The 27,134-nt window shown below is 42.5% G+C and overlaps 1 protein-coding gene across 3 annotated transcripts in view; it reads left to right on the top strand.

Annotated features, from left to right (window-relative positions):
• The window catches only part of CREBBP (CREB binding protein), a 166,084-nt gene that overhangs the window by 49,690 nt on the left and 89,260 nt on the right, over positions 1-27,134 (top strand). For all 3 annotated transcript variants that reach the window (XM_065412176.1, XM_065412174.1, XM_065412175.1), the window contains exons 2-4: positions 11,320-11,496; positions 23,931-24,180; positions 24,801-24,914. In XM_065412176.1, the coding sequence (XP_065268248.1) occupies positions 11,320-11,496; positions 23,931-24,180; positions 24,801-24,914 (541 nt within the window). The remainder of the gene's footprint in view (positions 1-11,319; positions 11,497-23,930; positions 24,181-24,800; positions 24,915-27,134) is intronic.

Below are 27,134 nucleotides of genomic sequence, written 5' to 3'. Positions count from 1 at the left end.
GGTTAACTACTTTAAAATCTTCAGATACATAACTAGGAAGCACAGAATTACCCCATCTGACTTTGGATATTTTTGGTGTGTGAAAGTGCTTGGCCTTAGGTGGGTCCTCTAGGTTCCTGCCTTCATTGTTTTTTTCATCTTTCTTGTTCATATTGGTGTTACCTGCTTGGCCAAGAAAAACTGAAACTGGTTCTCTCCAAAGCAGTTACTGTCAATCTGTAGTTGCTGGAGTTGTTGCTGTAGGAATGATATGAACCGTACTGCTTTTTGGACCAAGAGTACTGCCACAGCAGCATTGCGGACTCTAGAAGATCCACTCTGATTCTGACCTGCTGTCTGGCACCAGGTTGCTCTGCTACTGAAAGAAACACCATGCTGGTCTTCCCTTTCTTTGTTTGAAATTAGTTTTTAAACAGGATGGCAAAATGCAAAAAAAAAAAAAAAAAAAAAAAATTGAATTATATTATGTGCATTCCTTTGTCTCTGGAAATCATAATATAGTTGCTAATATGTATTCTTTGTGAGGCTTTGACTAAAAAAAGTAATGGTACAATTATTTTGTGATAAGACTATAGACAATAAAATACAATTAGATATTCCTGAAAAACTACTCTTGCATATGGCCCCTTTCCCAACTTTGGCTTTATTTTGTACTCTCTATTTTTATTCTTGTAGGAAAAACATGACTTTTAGACTGAAACATAAGAGAAGAAAAGGAATTTTCACCTCTTCTGAGTTTTATTTTTGTATTACCTTTGAAGAACTTCCACCATAAAAATGAAATCTTATGGTAGTCTTTAAATTTTAATAGCAGTTTAAATAAATGTTTTAAGTCAATTCTCATAACATAAGCTTTCAATGTTATAGAGAATATTCCTCTTACTAGTCCCAGACTGATTAATGATTTTCTTTGTTCTAAGATACATTAATACATATCTGTTAATGCACAATTTGACTTTTTGTTTAGGTGGAAGGCAGGTAATAAGGGATTTGAAAATTTTGTCCCTTTATAACTGTCTCCTTCCGGGTAGTTTGAAAGGCTGTTTTCTGCATGGCAGTAAAACATTTGTTTTAATTTCGAAGCAATGATAATTAAAGTCAAAGTGCGAAAGTAACGGTGATATACCAGGTTTCAGAGTAGCAGCCGTGTTAGTCTGTATCCGCAAAAAGAACAGGAGTACTTGTGGCACCTTAGAGACTAACAAATTTATTAGAGCATAAGCTTTCGTGGGCTACAACCCACTTCTTCGGATGCATATAGAGTGAAACATATATTGAGGAGATATATATACACACATACAGAGAGCATGAACAGGTGGGAGTTGTCTTACCAACTCTGAGAGGCCAATTGTCTCTCATTTGCTCCAATCCCTCAGATAGAGACAAGCACCTACAAGATCTCTATCAAGCATTCTTAAAACTACAATACCCACCTGCTGAAGTGAAAAAACAGATTGACAGAGCCAGACGAGTACCCAGAAGTCACCTCCTACAAGACAGGGCCAACAAAGAAAATAACAGAACACCACTAGCTGTCACCTTCAGCCCCCAACTAAAACCTCTCCAGCGCATCATCAGAGATCTACAACCTATCCTGAAAGATGATCCTTTACTCTCACAGATCTTGGGAGACAGACCTGTCCTCGCTTACAGACAACCCCCCAACCTAAAGCAAATACTCACCAGCAACCACACATCACTGAACAAAAACACTGACCCAGGAACCTATCCTTGTAACAAAGCCCGATGCCAACTCTGTCCACATATCTATTCAAGTGACATCATCGTAGGGCCTAATCACATCAGCCATACCATCAGGGGCTCGTTCACCTGCACATCTACCAATGTGATATATGCCATCATGTGCCAGCAATGCCCCTCTGCCATGTACATTGGCCAAACCGGACAGTCTCTACGCAAAAGAATTAATGGACACAAATCTGACATCAGGAATCATAATACTCAAAAACCAGTGGGAGAACACTTTAACCTGTCTGGCCATTCTATGACAGACCTGCGGGTGGCTATCTTAAAACAGAAAAACTTCAAAAACAGACTCCAACGAGAGACTGCTGAGCTGGAATTGATATGCAAACTAGACACAATCAACTCAGGATTAAATAAGGACTGGGAATGGCTGAGCCATTACAAACATTGAATCTATCTCCCCTTGTAAGTATTTTCACACTTGCTTCTTATCAAACTGTCTGTACTGAGCTATCTTGATTATCACTTCCAAAGTTTTTTTTTTTCTCTTACCAACTCTGAGAGGCCAATTAAGTAAGACAACTCCCACCTGTTCATGCTCTCTGTATGTGTGTATATATATCTCCTCAATATATGTTTCACTCTATATGCATCCGAAGAAGTGGGTTGTAGCCCACGAAAGCTTATGCTCTAATAAATTTGTTAGTCTCTAAGGTGCCACAAGTACTCCTGTTCTTTTTGGTGATATACCAAGTACTCAGGTTAAGAAATTCCAAAAGTTAAGTTTGCTCCAGCAATGTTGGATTTGGCAAGTTTATATCTGAAACATGACATGGTAAGCTTCACATTGTAAAGGACAGAAGAATTGGAAATTATAGGTGGTGCACGTGGCACTATTTATACGTTAATAGCACACCACTTTGCATTTTAAAACAGTTTTTTTTCAGTTGCTTATAACTTGGCCAAACTTAAACTACTTGGGCTGACATTTTCTATGCTAGGTTTCTACCTGAGACAGGTTTTTTTAAAAAGTTTTCAGCTAAAACAGATTGCCATTTCTGAAAAAGAGGTTTTGGGAAAAAATACTGTTTCGCCTGTGTTTAAAAAATATCTTAAAGTAGTTACATTTGAGAAGCTCTAACGGCTCCAAGATTTGGAGCAGAGACTTGAAACTTGGCAGGGGGAGTATTGGTTTTGTGTCAAAGATGTGCCTTTTGCTGTCCCTCTGAAAATTCACCCAAAGTTGGCCAGGTTCAGGGTGGATTTGATTTAAATCACTAGTCAGGAAGACTCGATTTAATCATGGATTTCTACATAAAAGTGCATTCTTGTTGGTTATAACTTTAATACATATTCTTCACAACTCAGAGATAGATGTAGGTTTCATTTTTAGAAGGTACATACTATACATTTTTAAAGTGATTTATTTTGAAAACTTTTTAGATTAGTTTTACAGCTATATGAGAACATGAATGATTGTTTGGTTATTTCATTTACCAAAGGTAATTGAAGCAGATATTTATGAAGTCATTGGGAGGTGAATGATCTTCAATTCAGCAGGTTAATCATTAATATTTGGAGGCTTTTTTTTGCCATGCTGTATTAGGAGGAGAACATCACCAGATAGACATTTAAATTGTTTTATTTAACTAAAACAAAACGTTACGTATTCTGGATTTTTTCCTTCAACAGCAAACATATAATATTTTAACAAAATAAGCATATGAATTTTTGATTTTTAAACATTCAAGTTTTTTAAAATCATGTTTGTTTTTGTTAAAATTGTTTTTAACTAAAATAGTTAAATGAAATATTCTTTAAAAAAAACCCAAAATTTAAATCGACTGTCAGTCAGGTCAACATGAGAAACAACAAATATATTGACTTCTGCAGCTAACTCAGTCGTCTTCATCTTCATTTTCCTGTTTGTTCGTAATCTGGAAAAGAAAAACTTTCCTGCTTTTTCAGGTCCCAAACGATTTCTCAATTTGGAATGAATTAGTCCAAAGGAAGAAAATATTCTTTCTACACCGGCAGAAGAAGCTACTGCTGTTAAGTGAGATTATCACTTCAACAGTCTCTGAATCCAAGTGCTTAAGTGATGTCCACCAGTTCACTGGTGTGACTTTCTTTAAAACATCATCAGAAAACATATATTCCTTGAACGTTTCACCCTTAGCTCTGAAGTTTATTATAGTTGGCATTATGGAGGGATGATTGCTGGATGTCCATGTCATAGCCAACTCCTCTTCTTCAGCAGTTAAGGTTTGACCCTGGTACCAAGTATTGAGAATATTTGCAAGAAAATGAGCTGGAGATAGTGCTTGTCCCATTCGTTTTTTTAATGCTTGTAATTTAACCCTGTCATTGCATATTTCTCTTTTTAAGATCTCACTCCGTTCCTTCCAGATTTCAACAGCGTCAGCAATAAACCAGCTATTTCCCTGCATTTTGTTGAAGGCTACAGAAATAGGCTTCAGGGTACTCGGCATGTGTTCAACATTTCTCTCAAGCCCAATGTTGAGAACTTTGGCTGTGACAGTGCCATCTATTTTTTTTACAATTCTGTTCACAAACTGTCATCAAATTAGGCTAGTTCTTGATATAGTGCTCAAAACAGTCCACTACTGAGTTCCATTGCATGTCTTGTGGGAGAGTTAGCTTGGTTCCTCCCACTTTTTTCAGAGCAGCTGCTGCAAAGTGGTTGTTATGGAACCTAAATAATCTATGCAGAAGCCCCTGAACCCCATAAGATTGGGTCCCTAATCCATGAACTACTGGAACTCATTTACAAAACTTTTCTTAAACATTATATGAATATATTGTCTCATACTATAGAATTAGAATTTATAATCCCTATTCCATGATGAGATATCTTTGAGCTATAATGTATCTTAATTAAAACTCTCTTTAGATAGGTTTTTTCCTCAAATGCATTTTATTAAAAAAGTCTGATTTAAATAAAAAAATCATTGATTTTTATCCACCCTGGCCAGGTTAGAAGCCTTTGAAATATCTGTGTGCACATGCTCAGTAAAGATTTGTTGTTCTTAGAGTGCTTGCTCATGTAAGGTGTGTGTGCTCTCCACATGCATCGGTGCCAGAAGTTTTTCCCTCAGTGGTATCTGAAGGGGACTGGCTCTGGCACCCTCTGGAGTGGTGCGCGTATACGTCAGTATAAGGGGCGCCGCCAGCTCCCCCCTCCCTCAGTTCCTTCTTACCGCCAGTGGCAGTGCTGCAACATCTTGCCTCGGCAAGCTTTCCTTATCAACTGTGCCTAGTTGTGAATTCTCTTATATATAGTTCTTAGAAAGTTTGTGTAGTGTATTAGTTCCCTTAGTGTATGTTAGAAATAGTCCCCTGTGGGACTTAACCTAGGGATGGGGCATGCTCCGGTTCCCAGGCTTTAAGCCTTGCAACTGCTGCAGAAAACCTATGCCAGTCAGTGATTCTCCATCAAAGCTGTCTGAAGTGTTTTGGGGAGACCCACTTGAGCGACAAGTGTCGCATTTGTAAGAGTTTCAAGCCGTGTACCAAATAGGAGTGGGACATAACTTAGAGCATTCCTTATGGAGTCGGCCCTCGCAGCAGCTTCGGTGCAGAGCATGTCACCAGCCTCCGACCGGCGCTAATCCCCATCCCGGGTACCGGCTAAAAAGCAGAGAGAGAGGCCGGGAGAGGGCATTCTCCTACATCTCATAAAGGGAAGGAGAGAGCTGGAGGAGAGCGAAGACCCACTCGGGGCAGATCTTCCCCTCTGGCTGGTGGCCAGGCTTCAGCACCTCTTCAGCTGTCAAGCCCACTTTGTGACCCGCCCGCCACCCCGGGAAGGGGTAGAGGCACGTGGCAATGCTGTCCACGCCGGAGGCCTTTTAGGCTGCTACAGACATATTGTCTCTTCTGGTGCTGCCCACCCCAGCCAGCGAGGTGCCCCGTTTGAGGGATAAACTCACTCTGGGATCTTTCCAGCAGTCCCCATTGGTGCGGCACTGCTCCCCGACTCAGGGAGTGCCCCGCCAGTGCTCACCAGAGTAACACCACCAGTTTACCTGTCAGAGTTCCCGGCTTTGTTCCCTGGACTCTAGGCAGTGTTCCCTGGGATCCCGGCGTCGTTCGCTGGCTGTGTGGTGCAAACACAGGGCTATGGTCAAGAGAGGAGCTCACGTTTTACATAAACATCAGGGAGCTCAGAGCCATCCGTCTAGCTTGTGCGGTGTTATTTCCTCACCTATCCGGTTGGGTAGTGCAAGTGTTGACAGAGAACACGGCCTCCATGCTCTGTCAACAAGCAGTGGGGAGCTCGTTCGTCAGCTCTTCGCCAGGAAGCCCTTCACCTGTGGGACTTCTGCAATCCACCTAGAAGCCTCGCACCTCCCCGGTGTCCAGAACACGCTAGTGGATCACCTCAGCAGGTCCTTCTTCTCTCACCACAAGTGGTCCATCCACTCGGAGGTTGTCAGGATGCTCTTTCAGAAGTGGGGAGTTCACCGAGTGGACCTGTTTGCCACCAGGCAGAACAAAAAGTATCATCAGTTCTGCTCCCTGTAAGGCCTCAGCAGAGGCTCACTCGCCAATGCTTTTGTCAGGAGACCTGATGTACATCTTCCTGCCAATCCCACTCATCAGCAAACTCCTCTTAAAGATCAAGAGGGACAAGTTCATTATGCTTGCCCCAGCATGGCCTCGCCAGCATTGGTTCGGGATGCTCATGGACCTGGCTGTAGCAGCCCCATGGGCACTTCCCAGCCGTCCAAACCTACTCTCTTAGGATCACGGTCTGCTGCTGCACCCAAACCGAACCTCACTCCACCTCACAGCCTGGATGCTGTGTGGCGGAAGCCAGAGGAACAAGCCTGCTGTAGTGATCCCTCCGAGTGTCCTACACCAGAGCAACTTACCTGGCAAAGTGGAAGCGTTTCTCATGCTGGGCAGCAGAGCGGAGTATTTCCCCGACCCAGTCATCTCTGCAGTCCATTCTGAATTACCTGCTTCACTTAAAGCAACAGGGCCTCGCTTTCTCTTCGATCAAGGTTCACCTGGCAACTATATCTGCTTTCCACCCTTACCTCCAGGGTAGATCGGTATTCTCGCATGACATGACGATTAGATTCCTGAAAGGCCTTGAAAGACTCTTTCCACTGGTCTGGGACCCGGTCCTCCAATGGGACCTCAACCTGGTCCTCTCCAGGCTCATGGGCCTGCCCTTTGAGCTTTTGGCTTCTTGTTCCCTTTCCCACTTGTTGTGGAAGGTTGCATTCCTTGTAGCTATTAAAGTCCTTATTTGGGAGCCCCTGTACACAGTATTCTACAAGGACATGGGTCCAGCTGCGGCCCCATCCGGCCTTCCTGCCAAAGGTGGTGTCGCACTTCCATGTCAACCAGGATCTCTTCCTCCTGGTGTTCTGTCCAAAGCCTCGCACGACCAATGAGGAGAGGCGGCTCCACGCTCTAGATGTCAGGCGCGCCCTGGCATTCTAACAGGAGCGCACCAAGCCCTTCCGCACATCAACTCAGCTCTTTTTATTGCGATTGCTGACAGGATGAAGGGCCTTCCGGTGTTCTCTCAGAGGATTTCAGATTGGATCACCACCTGTGTCCATACTCGTTACGAGTTGGAGCAGGCTGTGCCTCCACCGATACTGAAGGCTCACTTGAGTAGGGCTCAGGTGTCTTCGGTTGCCTTTCTGGTGCATATCCCAATCCAGGACATCTGCAGGGCCGCGATGTGGTCTTCAGTACTCATGTTCATGATGCATTACACCATCGCCCAGCAAGCCAGGGATGATGCTGGATTTGGCAGAGCTGTGTTGCAATCGACATGTCCAGGAACTCCTACCCACCTCCACTGGTACTGCTTGGGAGTCACCTACAATGGAATGGACATGAGCAAGCACTCGAAGAATAAAAGATGGTTACCTTTCGTAACTGTTGTTCTTCGAGATGTGTTGCTCATGTTCATTCCATGACCCACCCTCCTTCCCTCTGTTGGAGTTTCCAGCAAGAAGGAACTGAGGGAGGGGGGAGCCGGTGGCGCCCTTATACTGGTGCATACGTGCGCCACTCCAGAGGGGGCCAAAGCCAGTCCCCTACAGATACCACTGAGGGAAAAATTTCTGGTACCAGTGCATGTGGCGAGCACACACAACTACAATGGAATAGACATGAACAACGAGTCTCGGAGAGCAACAGTACGAAAAGTAACAGTCTTTTAGAGTTTGGCACCTAATTTCTCTGAAGATTGTCTGTCTGTAGTGAGCAGGCTCCGTTCCTTCACAGCTCCTGTATGGCTACTGAAATGTGCATGTCTCCTCTTTCCCCCCCGCCGCCCCCCTCCCCAACCCCACAGAGTGACTGAGCATACGCCATCCTGGGGCTGCAGGGGCTGAACAGGACTTTCCCTGCAATTACTCCTTCAGGCTGCTGTGGCACAGAGCACCAGAACTGAGAGCAGGAAGACAGTCCTCTACTCTCAAAACTCCCTCTGCTGGCGCAATTTTTTCCTGCTGAAAAAAAATAGTCTGTAATCATGTAATTAAAGACTATCATAATGCATATGCACCAGGGGCACAAATTAAGGCTGGAGAGGCGGCCTTAAATATGCCATTTCCTAATTTGAGTGCTTGACTTTGCAACCTTAACGTTCTTCTAGTTTAGCTTGTTTTGGATGAACATTCTATGTAGAATATGGCTAAATTAATGTTCCTGAAGTAACCTTAACTTTAAGAGTGTTTTGATCTGAATGCTTGTTCACTCTGGTGACTGTATGGACTGCTAGGAAAGTCTGTGTTGGATCTATTGCTCTGGATAAAAGTAATGTGTGTTCTTGTCCTGTAAAGTTGAACTGCAGGCTGAGTGCCTCCTTTTTATTTATTTTATACTGTAATAACTTCTCCATCTGGATTGTTCTCTGAACTAACCCCACTGTTTTTTGCCTCAGAGGAGAGTCGATGTTTTTTTCCCCCCCTGTTCCATGTAAGGTCCTTTTTCAAGGAAATCTCTTGTTCTAATAAACTAGTTCCCTTTACTTTTCTCCAGATAAGGTTCCGAACTGTGATAGATTCCCTTCAAATGAGATCTGATCACTCTGTGTAGTGCAAAAGGGCTGGAATCTGGTTGCAAATGACCAGTAGGGAATTCAGTGTAGTGGGAGCTCTGTGCTGGAATAAGCTCCTATGAATGTCTCCTTTGCCAGCCACATCAAAGCAAGTAGTGTTGCAGAATTGGGAGATGCTTAATGGACCCTTTGCCTGTGGTGTAACCTAGGCCTGGTCTACACTACCCCCCAAATTCGAACTAAGGTACGCAACTTCAGCTACGTGAATAACGTAGCTGAAGTAGACATACCTTAGTTCGAACTTACCGCGGTCCACACGCGGTCCACACGCGGCAGGCAGGCTCCCCGTCGACTCCGCGGTACTCCTCTCGCCGAGCTGGAGTACCGCAGTCGACGGCGAGCGCTTCCGGGATCGATTTATCGCGTCCAGACCAGACGCGATAAATCGAACCCAGAACTTTGATTCCCAGCCGCCGAACTAGCGGCTGGGTGTAGACCTGGCCTTAGAGTTAGCCCCCCATTGACTCTAAAGCTCACTGAGGAGAGGGCCAGTGTTGATCACCCCCACAGAATCAGGGAGCCATAGCCAGCTCTGACATCCCTTCCTCACCTGTACTGAGTTCACAGTCATGGGGCTCTTACACTTGTAAGCCCAAACACAGTTCTTCCCAGGTAGGGAGACTATGCCTTTTTGATTGGTGCTTGGCTGCGTGCTAAACAGGCAGCTCTTGCTTTCCTCTGGCCCAGCCCCCTAGCCAATCAACTGTACTAATGCAGCAACTTAGAGGTGGGAAAGGCTTGTGAGACTTCCTGCCCAATAACTCTGTCCATGCTGAGCGCTTCATAGCTGGCTGGCTATTTGACTGTTTTACTCCCTTCCCCTAATGACAGTAAGGTATGCATGGAGAATTGCAAAGCTGAGTCAGTGATCTGTTTAATTTGTCATCCAGTTACTAAGTACAGAACACCTAGCATTTGCTTCCTGTTTCTTGTTTTAAGCATATTCAGCAATGCTAGAGGGAAGGAGCGGGAGGGAGTCCTGCTCAGTAGCATCCACTAGGAAAGGCAGAAAGCTGACCTGACCTTGAAGGGGGATAACTTTCTCCCTTTAAAGCCTTCCCTCACTTTTTCCTCCTATTGCCAGAGTTGACTATGTAGGAGGGTAAAGAACCAGGGCATGGGAACACTAGAGTGCGTGTGGGAGGGAAGGGCAAGCGAGATCATTGGAAAGGGAAACTGGAGGTTAAATATTTAACATATGGACTCTTCAAATGTTTGAATTTACACATATGTAAGACTTTTGAAGAGTAATGATGGGGATGTGTATAGAAATCCTCCCCCTGATAAGAGAGTTATTTTTTTGACTTGTCACACTGATTTGCTGTCATGGGCTTTATAAAGCTAGTGATAGAAAAGAGGAAGTAAATTATCTTGCTCTTCCCCTGCCAAAGGAATAAATTCCCTACAGTATATTTAAGTGGTTTTCTCCAGTGTAGTTTTGAATGACTCCAGTGATAGGGCTTCCAGCACTTCTCTTGGGAGACTCTTCCACAGGCAAATAGACCTTATGGATAGACAATGTTTGTTACTCATACAAGGGAAATTTTGTGTTCTGCTGGCTATTGTTAAATTTATTTGTTTTTGTAATTTATGGCAAGGGTGCAAAGAAGCTGAGACAGGTGTCCTTTTTACATTTTTGTATTAATCTAAATAAACACATTCTACTTTGCTTTTTTTCTGTTTCATGTTTATAGTTCTTGTTCTACTCCCCTTGGATGCACCTAACAATTCCTCTCCTGTACTACAGTAGAAATCCTCCTAAGTCCTTGTACGTTTTTGCCAATGTTATATAAAAGAATACAGTCATATTAAACTTGGCTGCTATAAATACAAGAAGAGAAAATAAGCAATCTTCACACTTCATAATCAAGCCCCTCCCATCTTCCATCCCCATTTCATCCTTGTTTGGAAGACAAACTCCTAACCTTTAAAAATGTTATTTATGACCATCAGTTAAATTTTACATAAGCAATCAATTTATGAGATCTTATAATCAGAATTTCTTGTTGGGTTAGTATGCCATATCTGATGTAAAGTAGGTTTGGTGTTCTTTGGTAAAATTTCAAAATGTTTAAACAAATAAAAGAATAAAAAATTACTATATAGTCCTTTATTTCCCCATGTGCAATTTGTGTACAGAGTTGCATCTCCTGCACAAAAGAGCGCACACACAAAAGTTACCTGCTTTGGGAGTCTGTTTTGTCAATGCATTATTGGAAAGAGTAACTCTTTTCCTTCAGTTTTATCATGCTTTTATTAATTGGACTGCAACAAATAAGGTTGACACAAAGGGCATATGGATAAAACCAGGTGTCTAAATTTTATTGCCCAATCAGATAACTTTGAAACGAATGAGTGACACCGCAATGTCAGGGAAAGGGTTTTTTAGCCGTGTGGATCAAAGAATATGAAGGTGGATACTTGCATCTACTTTTATCATATTAAAAATGTTTGTAGATAAATAAAAGTTAATAGTAATATATTTGTTTCTATTCCAGATGGGAATGACCGGTAACACTAGTCCCTTTGGGCAGCCCTTTAGTCAAGCTGGAGGGCAGCAGATGGGAGCTACAGGCGTGAACCCTCAGTTACCAAACAAGCCAGGCATGGCAAATAATTTGCCTCCCTTTCCTACTGACATCAAGAGTACTTCAGTTACCAGTGTGCCAAATATGGTAAGTTGCATTTAACTCGTATGTCATTTTCCCCTTCCTTGTTATGCATTTTCAAAATATATTCCAAGTCCCCATGTATAAAGTTATATCTAGTAAAAACTGAATTCACATCATACTAGTTTAGATTTTAATGAACGATACTGAAAACTCATTAATCTGATTTCTTTCCTCAGTAGTATTGGTCAGCAAAATATTAAAGGTGAATTGTAAAACAAAAATGAGGTAAGTCCCAAATATGCAAAGTGTGCCCGCTATCCAGCCTGTGGTGAGCATGAAAGACAGAAATAAGTTTCAGGATACTGGGCTCGATGGACCATTGGTCTGACCTGGTTTGGCTATTCTTATGTAACTAGCATCCACCCTCCCAATAGTTTTTCACCTCAGAAATTGGTACTTTGTTTCACTGAAGATATCCCAGAATTCGTTGTTCTCTGGTATCACAGACACTAGGAATTGCATGGGTTCCTCTGAGACAGTATTGCATTCTGTCATATCTCCAGTAAACTGGGAAATAATCAAGAAAGTGGGGTGGGGGGATTTAGAAGCTTATATAAAATTTATTTCTGTGCTCAGTAACCCCCATTATTGGTTACCAGGAGCATTTAGCAAAAAGGACACACTACAAACTTGCATTTTTTAAAAATATTTTCTTTGAGTATCCCTAAACAGTATACTCTGCATTTTTAAAAATTATTAAAACTAAAATTAAGGGGGGAGCTGTCTCTGTTCCCTGCTGATGTTCAGAATTGAGTGTACCGGAGAGCAACATCACCGACCGTGCTCAGGCCTGCACCTTTCCTTTTCTTTTTGTGCACACTACCACCTGCTGCCTCCAGTCTGTTACACTTTCACCTCTACTTCTGCTGTAGTTGAGTCTGTAGAGTCTGGGGAAGGGTTTGCACATTCAAAGAAACAGTGAAACTGAATTCACTAAATGCTGTCAAATGCACCCAGCAAACTGAAAAAGAGAAGATACTTTCCTTTAATCTTAGGGATTCTTTATAAAAATATTGCTACAAAGTTTTCAATTTGAGAACCTCCCTCTACATTAGTGTTCATTTTTGTTTTGCAGATCACCTTTAAGACAAAGCTTCTTTACCAAAATAATCAGCTCCTTCCTAATTTTTTCTAGCTGTGTTAGAATGCTGCTATAAAGGGAACACTGGATTGTGGCATCACTGAATGAAGGCACAGCTGATTAGAAAGGAGGAGGAGCTTTTTGCATACAATTTTGGAACTCAAAAGTGAAAGGAGAAACAGGGTGGAAAACAATCAATTACAACAGTTTCTCCTAAAATGATTACAGAAAAATTTGTTGAGCTTTATAAATCAAGTCATCCTTAAGGTTATAAGAGAAGTCGGCCAATTCAGTTCTTTATACTATGTGGTATGTAATCATAAGGCTACTTCTAGAATAAGTTTCAGTGGTTCTCAAACTGTGGGTCAGGACCCCAAAGTGGGTCGTGATCCTATTTTAATGGGATTGCCAGGGCTGGCTTAGACTTGCTGGGGCCCAGGGCCGAAGCCCAAGCACCACCACCCGAGGCCAAAACCTGAGGGTTTCAGCCTTGCGTGTTGGGACTCTGGTTACAGCCCCCCCCGCCCCCCCACCCACCCTTGTGCTTCAGCTTTGCCAACTCCCCTCTTGCCCACGGCAGTGGGGCTTGGGCGGGCTCAAGCTTCGGTCCCCTCTCCTGGGGTCGCGTAATAACTTTTATTGTCAGAAGGGGGTCGCGGTGCAATGAAGTTTGAGAACTCCTGAGTTAGATAACTAGAAACTTGTTTATATTGGTGGTGAACTTATAGTAAGGTCCAGTATCTTAGGTTGTGGTATCATTACTTCATAAACTGTGTTTTCATATTTATTACTGCAAAGTTCAAGTGCCCTATTGTGCTTAAATTTATCTAACTGTGTCTGCTGTCATCTTACTGTTAGTAAGAGATGCCGCTTCCATCCACAGTCTTGACAAAAGACTGAGAGCATGTGCATTTTGACCACTGTATTGTATTTTAAATGAGAATTGTGTTTTAAAAATGCCATAATAAAATGAAATGCCCTTTTCATACAGATTTTTAGAATTACACTGTGGCATTGGTCACCTTTTAGAACATTTGAAGCAACAAATTTGCTTTGCAAGGTTCAGCCATGGTTCTGAAACATTACTGAACTTACTTTGATCCTATCTGCACTTGCCATTTAAACTTCACACCGGTTCACCTGATCCGCATTTTCAGCAATGGGTAAATTTTCTAATAATATAGACAAAGTTCGTATGTAGATAGTTGTGCAGTAAATTAATTCTCCAGGTATGCTGTATTGTTTGTCACGAAGGGTTGTATTTGATTTTAACCTTGTACACTAAGTCCCAAAATAGATGCGGGAAATGTGTTATGTAAGTTCTATCTGCACCACTACAAGTGTGTGTAAATTCCTAAAACAGTTAGAAGTTTTGTTTTATGTACAAAGTGGACTGTTTGCTGATAGAGTGAATACTATCTCTGGTATCATTTTGGCTCTGATATGGGAAGCACACTATTGAATGCTCTCATGTTTCTGCTGTGCAAAACAAATGACTTCTAGTTAGTGCAAATTGCTTGTGAGAATAGTTCTTGTTAGTATACTTTTAAAAAATATAATTTACTTTGGAAATTGTGGATATTTAGAATATTGCAAACTTGGCCAGTTTCATGTGATATTTTCTGTGCTTGCTGCTTCTTCACAAAGTAAAATTAAAATATCACCACTTGCTTTAATATCCCTCAATGTATTAGGAATAATTTAATTGAACTGCTTGTATAGTTTCTATGGAAACTACAAATTCAGTTATGTTTTATGCTCTTAAACATGATAGCAGTTACTATAGAAACTGATAAAGCCTCTCCATGAGATGCAAATTACTTACTGTTGGTTGACACTAGAAACATTGCCATTCTTTAGCAGAAGCATTGATGCACAGATTCCATCCTTGTCTTCTAGATAACTCTCTTAAATCTAGCAGGAATTTCAGGAATCCTCGCTTCAGGCTGTGTCTGAAAGGAAATGTAAATGGGCAGGAGAGGATATAAATCTCATAAACTTCCAGGTCTTAGTCCCATCCAGTTGTCAGAGGAGTGCTCCTTCATCTCTTGTTTGTGTTGTCTTAAAAATCATCTATATTTTGGTGGTGTGTTTATAGAAGGGGGCTGGTTGCCACCTGGTAAAGTCAGAACCCTGTTTATAATTCTATTATTAAGCCATTTGCACAGCTGCATAATTCCTTTTTGAAACTGCAGTTTAATGCTATAGAATCTAAACACTTCTGCAGACAGTTGGGTTCTGGAAATTATCCATCAGGGATACTCCATAGAGTTTCGCTCCTTCCTGCCTCACAAACTCCCTTCCCGGTTCCACATTGGGGACCACTCTCATGAGGTGATTCTTCAACATGAATTAGAATCCCTTTTGCACCGAGGGGCAATAGAGCGTATCCCACCTCATCATGGGACGGGGATCTACTCCCCGTATTTTCAATTTCCAAAAAAGACAGAGGGTGGAGACTCATCCTGACCTTTGGCAATTCAACATCTTTATTTGAAAGCTGAAATTCTGGTTATAGTGGCATTGATAATCTCTTCCCTTCAGGAAAGGATGTGGTTCACAGCTCTTGACACAAAGGACGTGTATTTCCACATGGACCTTAACCCATCACACAGGAAGCTCCTGCATTTTACGGTTGGCCAGGAACAGTTTCAGGCCCTCCCCTTTTGGCTCACTACAGCACCCAGAACATTTACGAAGGTTTTCTCTGTGGTAGCAGCCCAGATGAAGCACCAGGGCTATACAGCGTTTCCATACCTAGTCGACTGACTCCTGGTAGGCCACTCTCGTTAGGAGGTCAGGTCAGCGACAAGGCTTCTCGTACAACTTCTATCAGCCATAGATGTTTGCATAAACAAAGAAAAGTCCATTTTGTTACCCACGAGGACAATAAATTTCATGGGGGTGACATTGGACTCAGTTTCTGCAAGAGCATTTCTCCCCGCAGACAGGATTCATAAAATAACCAACGTGATTTCATGCATTACCTGCAGACCACAAACTACAGTGCACAGGTATCTTTCATTGTTAAGCTCATGGCCGCACGCACTTACATGACGCTGTTTGTCAGACTCCACTTGTGGTGTCTTCAAGCTTGGCTCCATTCAATCTGCCAACTGAACAAGGACCACATCAATTCCAAGGTGACTGTTTCCACCAGAGTTATCACCTCCCTCATTTGTTGGTCATGGTGTGGGTTCCATTCAGCCCTCCCACACCCATGGCCACCATTGTGACAGATGCCTTCCTCCTGTGGTGGGATGCTCACCTGTACAATCACATTGGTCAGGGTACCTGGACCTCATGAGAGAACAGGCTACATACAAACATATTGGAAATGAGATCAGTCTGCCTTGCGTGCAAAGCCTCCCTTCCACTCATACGCTTATTCCATGTACAGATAATGTTGGACAGTATCACCATGGTGGTATATATCAACCAACAGGGAGGAGCAAAATCTCATTTCCTCTGCCTGGAAGCTATCAGTCTTTGGAACTGGTGCGTCAGGAAGCGCATCACGATACAGGCCGCCTATATCCCCAGTATTCACAACTCCCTTGCAGACAGACTAAGCAGAAGCTTCTTGGCAGACTGTGAATGGGAGGTTCACGACAATCCTAAGTAAGATACTTACACAGTGGGGTACTCCAATATTTGCATCCCAAGCTAACAGAAAGCTCCCCTTATTTTGTTCCAGAGGAGCCATGGATTGTGACTCCCAAGGCAATGCTCTTCTGCTGCCTTGGACAAATGGCCTCAGATATGCCTTTCCTCCCATTCCCCTTCTACAAGTCGTGGGGAAGATATGTCATGACAGAACCAGTATCATTCTCCTAGCAGCCTACTGGCCCAGACAGTTCTGGTTCATGGAACTTCTGAAGATGTCTGCCTGCCCACCCACCAATCAGGGTCTGCCCATTCCCAGATCTCCTAACCCAGGATGGCGTGGGGGGGGAATAAAGCAACCCAATCTGGGCTCACTCCACCTCATGGCCTGGTGTTTGGATGGGTGTCGGAAATAGAATGCTCATGCTTGGCCCCCATTGAGGAGATCCTTAACCAAAGTAGAAAGGATTCTACTAGAACCTGCTATCTGGCCAAAGGTAGAGACTTTTTTTTGTCTGGACTCAACTGCACCGACATTCTATAGATACCTTAAGCATCCCAGTTGTCCTAAACAATCTCTTGTTCCTGAAGACTTCAGGGATCACTCTTAGTTCTCAGCAAGTACACCTAGCAGTGATTAGTGCCTTCCTCCCTCCAGTGGAAGGATGGTCCATCTTTACTCACCCTGCTTCAGCACTATTTATGAAAGGCCTGATCAGGACCTTCTCGGTAGTGCTTAAACCTACACATCAGTGGGACCTTAACCTTGTCCTGTGGACACTCTCAGGTCCGCCCTTTGAACCCATGGCAACATGTGCCAGGACCAGCCTGTCTATGAAGGTGGCTTTTTGTGGCTATCATTTCTGCTAGGAGGGTCAGCGAGCTTGGAGCCATCATGGCGGATCCTCCTTATACAGTGTTTCACAAAGAAAAGGTTTCTCTCCAGCTACACCCCAGATTTCTCCCCCAGATTGTTTGAGTTCCACCTCAATTAAATGATACTTACCTGTATTGTTCCCAAAACCCCACACTTCTTCTGAAGAGAAGAGACCCCGCTCCCTTGATGTCTGGCATGCCCTGACGTTCTACCTGAAAAGAACCAAACCTATTAGGAAATTACCTGAATCTTTTTATTGCCATAGCAAAGAGATTGCGTGGGCAAACCAGAATCTCCCAGAGGATTTCTAAGTGGGTTTCGGGATGCATCTTGGAGTTCTATAAGATAGCAAAAATTTCTTCCCCTGGGGCTGTCACAACTCATTCCACGCAAGTAGACATGATGTGGAGGCAGCTTGTATCTTACGTCCTGCTCCAAGGAAGCTACCTGGAGTTCTATCTCCATGTTTGCAACACACTACACTCTAGTTCATGCCTCAGTTGCAGATGGGATCGGAAGTGCATTGCCTCAGACAGCGATAGGATTGGAAGTATTGCAAGCATCTTTGTTACCAGCTTCCTCCCACCCACCTCCAGTCTGAACAGTGCTTGCCAGTCACCCCCATGTGGAATACACATAATTAGTAGCCCTCAAAGAAGTGGAGGTTACTTGCTCTACTGTAGCTTCTTTGAGATGTGTGGTCCCTATCTGTATTCTACTACCCACCCTTTGTCCCATCTCCTTTTGATGCTGTTGGATTTGCGGTAAGAGGAGGAACTGAAGGGGCATCAACCCGCATTGCCTCTTCTACCCTCGGTTGGGAGCACAAGGAGAGCTACTGTGTATGTGCGGGACTGTGGACACTGCTTTGAAGAATTTCTAGATTTGGGCACATGGTGCACATGCGCATACCCACGTGTGTGGTCCCTATCTGAATTCCACATTTTGAAGAACCACCAGTTATGGCAAGTAACCTCCACTTTAAGTGACTGTCCTAGTATCACACAGGAACTGTGTGGCAGAGGTAGGGATAGAATATAGTTCTTCAGGCAGGCATTCAATTGCCTTAACTATGAGATCATCCTTTCTCTTTCTTTATTCACTATGTATCTTGAAACTTCTGCAACAAATGAGTCAGGAGTCCTACAAGCAACAGCCTCATTCACTGTACAACTTTGATTTCTCAGAGCGTGGTCTGTCCTGTAAACTGATTGAAACAGGAATTCTGTGGAAATAGTAGTATGTTATCATGTAGCTAAAGACTGTGTCATGATGCAAACACATAAGGGAGCAAATTAAGGTGGCACAGGAAACCATAGTACTGGCATTTCCTAATTTTTGAGCACTTGATTTTTGCAACCTTAATGTCCTTTTAATGTAGAGTGTGTGTAATTTCCTAGCTTTATAAAACCAAATTCCTTCATGTGGAATCATCATAACTTCACCTGGGTATCAGCATGGTTAGAACCTTTAGATCCACAGCCCAGACCTCCAAATTCAGGTTAATAGCCCTGCCCTTAAAAGACAGCTTTCTTTTGATAGTGAAAGTGGTTCTTTGAAGGATTAAGGATTATTGCATTGCCTCCAAAGCCTACCTTAGAAGAGGCCTAGATAACCCCAGGGTGGAATCCAGCAAGAATGAATCCAGGGAGACTACAGCCTGCTGTTCAGGAAAAAGGGGTGAAGCCACTTGAGGAAGAAAGCAAGCTTTATCAAGGTTAACTTCTTTCAGTGCCAAAGAGGTAACAAGGAGACCCTTTGCATTTTAAATGGTCAGCCTTAGGGTAAAAGGGTCTAGGCACAGAGTCTTAGCATCAGGACAAGCTAAGGAACTTTTCTCTTCCTGGGTCCAAACAATATCTGAGCAGTGGATACTGGAGCTACATCCATTGTTCTCAATAATGGCACTGGATTGATAGAGATGTATATCATGACAATATCAATTTGCATGTCAAGAACAAAAAGTATCTTTTTAACAGCTCTTTTTCAAAAATGTTGGGGATAACCAGCTGTAATTAACTGATATAAGCATTGTATAACTGCTCAGCACACTATGTAGATTCCAGCAGTGAGAGCTATGAGTACCCAGAGCCCTAGAAGGAGAGCCTGAAGCCTCTCATGACTGTCACAGAATACAATCAATATTGCTTTCAGTGCAGGGATTTCTGGGTTGACTAGTTACTGGGGAAAAGGAAATTCCCTCAAACCTCAACTTCAAAGGATGCTGCAAACATGCTGATAGACCTTGTTGAGATTTAGCATGATTTTAGTAGTCTGTTTTAGAGTTGTAATGGTGGATCAAGCATCATGACTCATGCTTTTATTGGGGATATTGAGGTGATCCCACCCTATATTATTAAATGAAGGAATCAAGCAACATTTTGCACGTTGTGGCATGCACAGCCCTGTGCAACTGAGCTACAAGAGTTTTTGTGACCACCCTTTATTTGTCAGACTGTTTTGCAAACCCCAGTGCATGTAGGCACATTGGCTATAAGACAGTAACAGAGTGCCTTTTAAAGTTTTTTCTATCAGGTTGACCCAATTTTTTCAGTGCATCCATTTCTGCATGAATCAAGTCTTAAGAGTATTTTCTTCAAGGAAAGCACTGATACATCTATAATGTTCTCAGTGGGCTGTTTAGACAATGATTGATATGCCCACGGGTTTGGCTACTGTACATTACAAATACAAGTTTAGATTTTACAATTACTCTTCTGACCAGCAGATGGAGTTCAAGAATATTACTTAAGACGCTAATATAACCACCCAGTCCTCAGCTTTCTCAGTTGTTTTCTCTAACGTGAATTGGAGCAGCTCTCTTCTCTTTCTGACTTAAGTTTGTCAGAATGTTTTATAGCAAACTTAGTCTGCTGAATCTCAGCATTTGATCTTGCATGTTCCTCTATGCTCACTCTCAATAAACTCGGTTGATTCTCTTGGTTTTGCATAATGTAGTGATTTTGATAGAAGAAATGATGAAATTGAGAGGTTTTGACCCTGCCCGTAGGGGAGTATATAAAGAGCTCAAATAATTTTGGATGTTGTCTACAAAAACTTTCTGTGGCTCAGCTCAATTTTCAGTAGTATTTTAAAGGAGCTATAATTTAACAAAATATCTTCCCAGTAATTCAATTTTCTGTCATGCAGTGAAATTAAGCAATGTGTAATCCTGACTATCATAACCAACTGAACAAAAGCTGCCAATGCAGAGTTGTGACTAAGAGGACTAATGTGATTCTTGGGTGTACAAACGGGACTATCAAGTTAGGAGTAGGGAGGGAAACTTGGAATTTCCTTGGAGTGCTGGTCCTGGTGTGTATTCCACAAATGGGTATGCGTGTGCACCATGCACCTAAGACTAGAAAATCTTGCAAGTAGCGTCCATTGGTCCACAGCTGCATGTTGGATTTCCTTGTGCTCAGCACTGAGGCTGTAAGGGGAGGTGCGGATCGACCATCTCTTCAGTTCCTTTTCACTGCTGTGTGGCCTGAGTCTGAATCCTCGGCCCGGAGCTATTCTCGCATTGTCTTAATCTCTCTAAATATAATTGTATATAATGTTAGTGTTTTTACAGTATTCTTATAGTTAGTGTAGCTTTGTTTTTCCCCACCCCAGGGACCCTCTCCCTCTTACCTTTTGAGAGTAGGACTGTGCCCAGAATCACATGATTTAAAAACTGTCTCGTGTTCTTGCTCCTTCTCAGTCAGCAACTACCACCAGTACTGCCTTTACTGCTTTACTTCCCACCCCAGACCTGAGAGGGACGAGAGCTCTGACTGAGGAGGTACCTCATGGAGAAAGCCATGAGATGCCAGTCAGATCCATGCCAGGAGATGCCCCTATACAACCGCTACAGTCCTCGAGCAGTGTACCTCCAAGCATGAGTTCTGGAGCAGAGGCCGGATCAGATAAATCTACCCATTATCTCGGGCTCCTCATAAGAGTAAAGGGGTATTCTGACAAATATAAAAACAAATTCCCCTCTAAGTCTGTTTCCAAGAGAGAGGATCCCTTTCCGAGCCCTTCCAAGTCAGGTGAGTCTTCACATGCAGGTCCCAAGGACTTCAGTCTCCCTAATCCCTCCTGACATGAAGGGAATAATGCATGCAGGAGCAAGGCTCCAGTGGAACTGCCACCACTATTGACAGCTGTGGCGACCGTGGCCTCTCGCAAGCCGCCAACATCCTCTGGTATGGACCAAGAGCTGCAGACAGGACTCTTTTTTCAATGGTAGACTCTGCCAACCACTAAGTCTATTGCGGCACTGTATCCGGCAGAACCAATAACTGGGACCCCTTGTGCTCCAGGACATACTGAGACATATGCTACTCTAGAGAATATCTTCAACCTTCCAGACCCACAATCTCCACTGGTTTTGGGCCTGGTACTTCAGAGGAACATTTTAATGCCAGAAGAGGATACCGTTTCAGAAAGAATGATTTGTTCTCCTTCTCCATCCATGAGCCAGAGTTTGCTTCCACCGGCACCAGTAGTACCTCTGATGGAGATAGATCCAGCCTTCTTGTTGGCTGAATCCGATGTCCAGGACAAACTACCATCTCCCAGAGAGGTTAATCCAGACAGGGCTTTGAGAGTTTCCTGGACCCATCCTCCATGCAAGTAGGATTACTCTCCAAGGGATCATGGGTACCTCGTGCCTTCCTCCACACCAAACCAGTGTTCAACCCTTCATACAGGCCCTATTGGAGTCCTTGGAATCTTTATGCATTACAGCTTGGATCTGTGCACTCTAACAGAGTGTCACGTTGTCCCTCTCCTCCTAGGCAATTATAGAGTGGTATAGCATACGCTTGTAATGTACCTCTACCCTTAAAAGGGCTGAGAAATATTACTTTCATACCTGCAAAAGGGGAAGAATTCTTGTTCACCTTCCCTGCCCCCAACTCCCTAGTAGTACAAGCAGCCACAGATTAATCCAGGTAGCAACACCCTAAAGCCATCCCTGTGGACAAGGGAGTGAAACACCTGGATCTTCTGAGGAGGAAGGTATTCACATCCACTAGCATTCAGTTCTCAGAATCTCTAACTACCAGTCCCTGTTCATAAAGTCATATTTCGCTAACTACTTGAAGTTCCTGGAGTTCAAAGACAAACTCCCCCAGGAGGACAGGGCCCAATTCCAAAACCTTGTTAAGGAAGGTAGCCTCTATGCACCTTGCAATAAGATTTTAGCTATGGACGCATCTGGTACCACAGTAGTAATGTAGTGTGTTGTGATTTCACTCTTTGGGGTTCCCGAGGGAGATTCAGAACACCATTGAGGACTTGCCCTTTCATGAAGCTGGTCTTTTCAGCAAGAAAATAGACAAGCCTTTGTCTCACTAAAAGACTCCAGAACAGCCCTCCTCTTCCTGGGCATTCATGAGCCCCAAAGAAGAATCATCATAAACAGGTGTATAAGCAAAGACTCCTTTCACAGCCATTCTATCACCAATAAGAATATGAACCACCACTTAAGCATCAGAGTGCAGATGACAAGGTATGCCGAACTCTCCACCTTGGTGATAGCCACCCAACCTCATCCAGCTGCTAAAAGCTATTTTTGATGGGATGCTTGAGAGTTGCAACCTTATGAGGCCATTCCTACCTGTTTCTGTAGTCCATTTTGGTGGCTGTGTAGCATACGTTGCCCTCAACTGGAGGGCTATAACAGTGGATCCGTGGGTCCTAGATACCATCCAGTTTGGCTATACAATCAAGTTTGTTTACCCACCTCCTCCAAAAACACCTTTCCCGTCTCTTCAGGGAGCAGTTTCACGATGAGACCCTTCAGCAGGAGATGGAATTTTCCCTTGAACGAGGAGCTATAGAGGAAGTGCCATATCAGCATCAAGGGAAAGAGTTTTACTCTATTTCATAGTTCCCAAGAAAAAGGGAGGATTGAGGCCCATTCTTGAGATCATTTTTATTCTCAAACTAAAATTCTGCATGGTTACGCTGGCATCAATAATTCTCTCCTTGGAGAAGGACACATGGTTTGCAGCTCTTGACATGAAAAATGATTACTGTCAAATGAACCCACTGATCCATCCCTCAAAGGATTCCTGAGGTTTCTGGTAGGACAGGAACACTGCCAGTTCAAAGTACTACAGTTCAGGCTGGCAACAGCATCCAGGGTCTTCACAAATGTTGTCATCTTAATGTTAGTAGCACACATGAGATAAAATGGCTACAACATCTTCTTGCACTTGGATCACTGGCTTCAAACAGTCAGATGCCAGTTGGAAGTTCAGTCGGCAACCTTATTCTTGCTCTACTTCCTGGTGTCCTTGGAATCTGGGTATACATGGAAAAGTCTATTCTGACTCCCATGTAGCTCATAGAGTTTATAGTGGTGACCCTGGGCAACTGCCGCAAGTTCCTATCTCCCTGCAGACAGATTCCATGCCATGGACAGTTTGATAAGACACTCACAGACCTTGAGCAACAGTGTGGATCTGTCACTTTCTTTGGCCACATGGCCTCCTGTACGTGTGTAATGCCATTAGATACTAAAGTTGTCAGTTTGAGAGTAGATACAGGGTGCTGTCCCTGCTGAGGATGAAGGCATCAAAATTTTAACAGTAGAGGCAGAAATACTTTTCACTGTAAAGAATCTAGCAACAGCAGCCTTTTCCAGGTTGGCTAAATGTGTTATCAAGATAGGAATAATCTATGACTTTTGAAAATGGGTGACTAAATCTATATTTAGACTCTTAAATGACTTTGTCTCGTTTTCAAGCGCTGAGCACACTCTTCGCTCATTGAAATCAAGTGACCCCTGTTTTATCTTACACATTAATGCTGTTCTCAGTTACATTTATGTGAAATGTACTTGATAACACATGAAAACAAAATGTTTTCTCATAGTCACAGATGCAAACCCAGGTACAGCAGGTGGGCATTGTACCAACACAAGCAATGGCAGCTGGACCAACAGCAGATCCTGAGAAACGCAAACTGATACAGCAGCAACTGGTTCTACTGCTTCATGCCCACAAATGTCAGAGACGAGAGCAAGCAAATGGAGAGGTGCGAGCCTGTGCTCTCCCACACTGTCGAACCATGAAGAATGTCCTCAATCACATGACACATTGTCAAGCTGGGAAAGCCTGTCAAGGTAAGAGCAAATTTTTCAGAAGATCAATATAAGAGTTCTTTACTACTCTCCAGTGGGTTTTTTCTCTACTGTTTTTGCCAGCTGACAGTGACTTTTTCCCCTGGCATAAAAGTTCCTTTCTTTAAATAGCTGCTACACCTTTTTGCTTTTTTCCCCTTCCAGTCTTGCCACCTGTTACCGCCATCATACAGTTGTTCTTAGCAGAAAGAATAAAATATTTAATCTTTCAAGGTCACTGTTAATACTATTTTACTCCTGAAAGAGTAGCATGTTTCACTTCTCCAATCACAGATCAAGGATGTCACATCTGCAGCATACCTGATCTCTACTAGCTTAGCATGTGGAAGCCATTAGATTGTTGTTGAACTAGTTTCCTTCATGTCAGAGCAGCTGAACTAGTTTTTGGTGTTTCAGAGCAGCATCTTCATTAATGTACTCTCCGGAGAAAGAGGTGTTCATTATTTGTTCAAGTCCTGACATTTTGTTTAGTTGTATTTGGGATTTTGGTGTTTGTAACACTATTTAGTAAAGAAAATGAGGGTATTGGAAATGGAATTCGTTTATTCAGAGCCATAAAACCAGATTTAACCTTAAATTTTATTGCTTCACTCTTTTGATAGTTGCTCATTGTGCATCTTCACGACAAATCATCTCCCACTGGAAGAATTGTACTCGGCATGATTGTCCTGTGTGCCTCCCTTTGAAAAATGCCAGTGACAAAAGAAACCAACAACGTAAGTGATCATTTCTACTTATCAGCTACTGTACAAACATTAGAATGACATAGGTAAAACAAATTGAATCAAATATACAGTACTATGAAGGACTTTGAGTTATAGTGGTTTGATAAACTCATTTGCTGTATATGGTATTCTGTTATAAAAATACATTTGGGCAGTTCCCTTTTTGATCATTATATTCAAATTATTACTTTTAATACCTGATTCATGACAAAGGGAAATTCCCAGTCCAGAAAGACAACATCCATTTTGCCAAGACAGGATAATTTCTAGCTGTCATTTTGTATGAAGGTAGGTCAGTCAAATTATTAGTGGGTCTAGTTTATTATTTCCATAAATTGTGCAATTCATTATCTGCACACAGATGGCACTTGAGAAGATGTAAAATTCTTTTCTATCTTTCATAATATCAGAAATAATTTCAAGTCTGGTCCTTAGCCAAGGGTGCCATTGATCAATGTAGGACAAACAAATTTGCATAAATGGAAACAGGTTTGTGGAGAGGAAGGTCTCATGCATGTATCTCAGCGATTAATCCTAAGAAGTAAAACTGCATTGAACTGTATATTTAACCCTAAAGAAACTGAATGAATGGCTGAAATTCTAGTAAGCCTTCTTGCGAACTCCACCATAATAGCTTAATATTACAGTTAGGTAATATTTATTTTTTAACTTCTGGTCTTTTGTGTTGTTTTGTCCTCGAAGCAGATAATTGTTGAAATTATATTGGTGGGTTTTAAAGGATTGCTGGGCAGGATTAAAATAAACTGAGATAGAAGATCTAACAGTGTGCATGCTACAGTCTGTTAAATGATATCAAGCAAAAGTAAATTTGAAAAGGAGATAAAAGAAAAGTCTCAAGTCATCGAGGGAGGTGGTGGGAAATAACTGAAGGTCAGGGAAGAACTGCAAATTTGAGTAGTTGTGCTTTGAAAGAGTTCTACTTAGTTCTGGTTTAGGTGCTGAGACCACAAGGAAAGTGAGGCAAGCTAATAAGCCATGTAAGAAAGAGGTGGAAGAGTTTCACTGAAGGCAAAGGGAGTTAAGACTGGAAAGAGGCTACCAAAAAAGTGATTCTACCATTCTCTTATGTTTAGGTTAGCTTAGGTTGAAAAATTCCCGCGCAAGTTACTCAGATTTGGAACATATTGATAAATTTGGACCAAATTGATAAATTAAACAGTAATAAGTCACCAGGACAGATGGCATTCACCCAAGAGTTCTAAAGGAGCTCAAATAGGAAATTGCAGAACTAAACAAATGTGGTATGTAACCTATCACTTAAATCAGCCTCTGGTATCAGATGACTGGAGGATAGCTAATGTGTCACCAATTTTTTTAAAAGGCTCCAGAGGCGATCCTGGCAATTATGTGCTGGTAAGCCTAACTTCAGTATCAGGCAAATTGGTTGAAACTATAGTAAAGAACGGAATGATCAGACACAAAGATTAACACAATTTGTTGGGGAAGAGTCAACATGTTTTTTGTAAAGGGAAATCATGCCTCACAAATCTATTAGAATTCTTTGAAGGGGTCAACAGACCTGTGAACAAGGGTGATTCAGTGTTTATAGCTTACTTAGACTTTCAGAAAGCCTTTGACAAGATCCCCCACCGAAGGCTCTTAAGCAAAGTAAGCAGACATGGGATAACAGGGAAGGTCCTCTCGTGGATCATAACTGGTTAAAAGATAGGATGCAAAGGGTAGGAATAAATAGTCAGTTTTTAGTAGTGGTGTCCCCCAGGAATCTGTACTGGAGCCAGTGCTGTTCAACATATTCACAAATGATCTGGAAAAAGAGGTGAACAGTGAGGTGGCAAAGTTTGCAGATGATAACTATCTTGAGTAATTTAAGTCCACAGCAGACTGCGAAGACTTACAAAGGGATCTCACACAACTGGGTGGCTGGGCAACATTGATAAATGCAAGATAATGCCCATTGGACAATGTAATATACTCAAGAAAAAGATCTTGGAGTCTTGTGAATAACATATCTGCTCAATGTGCAGCAGCAGTCAAACAAGCTAACAGAATATTAGGAACCATTAGGAAAAGGATAGATAATAAGACAGAAAATATCATATTGTCACTATATAAATCCATGGTATGCCCACATCTTGAATATTGCATACAGTTCTGGTCACCTCATCTCAGATATATTAGAATTGGGAAAAGATACAGAGAAGGACAACAAAAATGATTAGGGGATTGGAA

This window comes from Emys orbicularis, chromosome 10 (assembly GCF_028017835.1).
Source record: "Emys orbicularis isolate rEmyOrb1 chromosome 10, rEmyOrb1.hap1, whole genome shotgun sequence".
Taxonomy (NCBI): domain Eukaryota; kingdom Metazoa; phylum Chordata; order Testudines; family Emydidae; genus Emys; species Emys orbicularis.
This window is presented reverse-complemented; position numbering and strand designations above follow the sequence as displayed.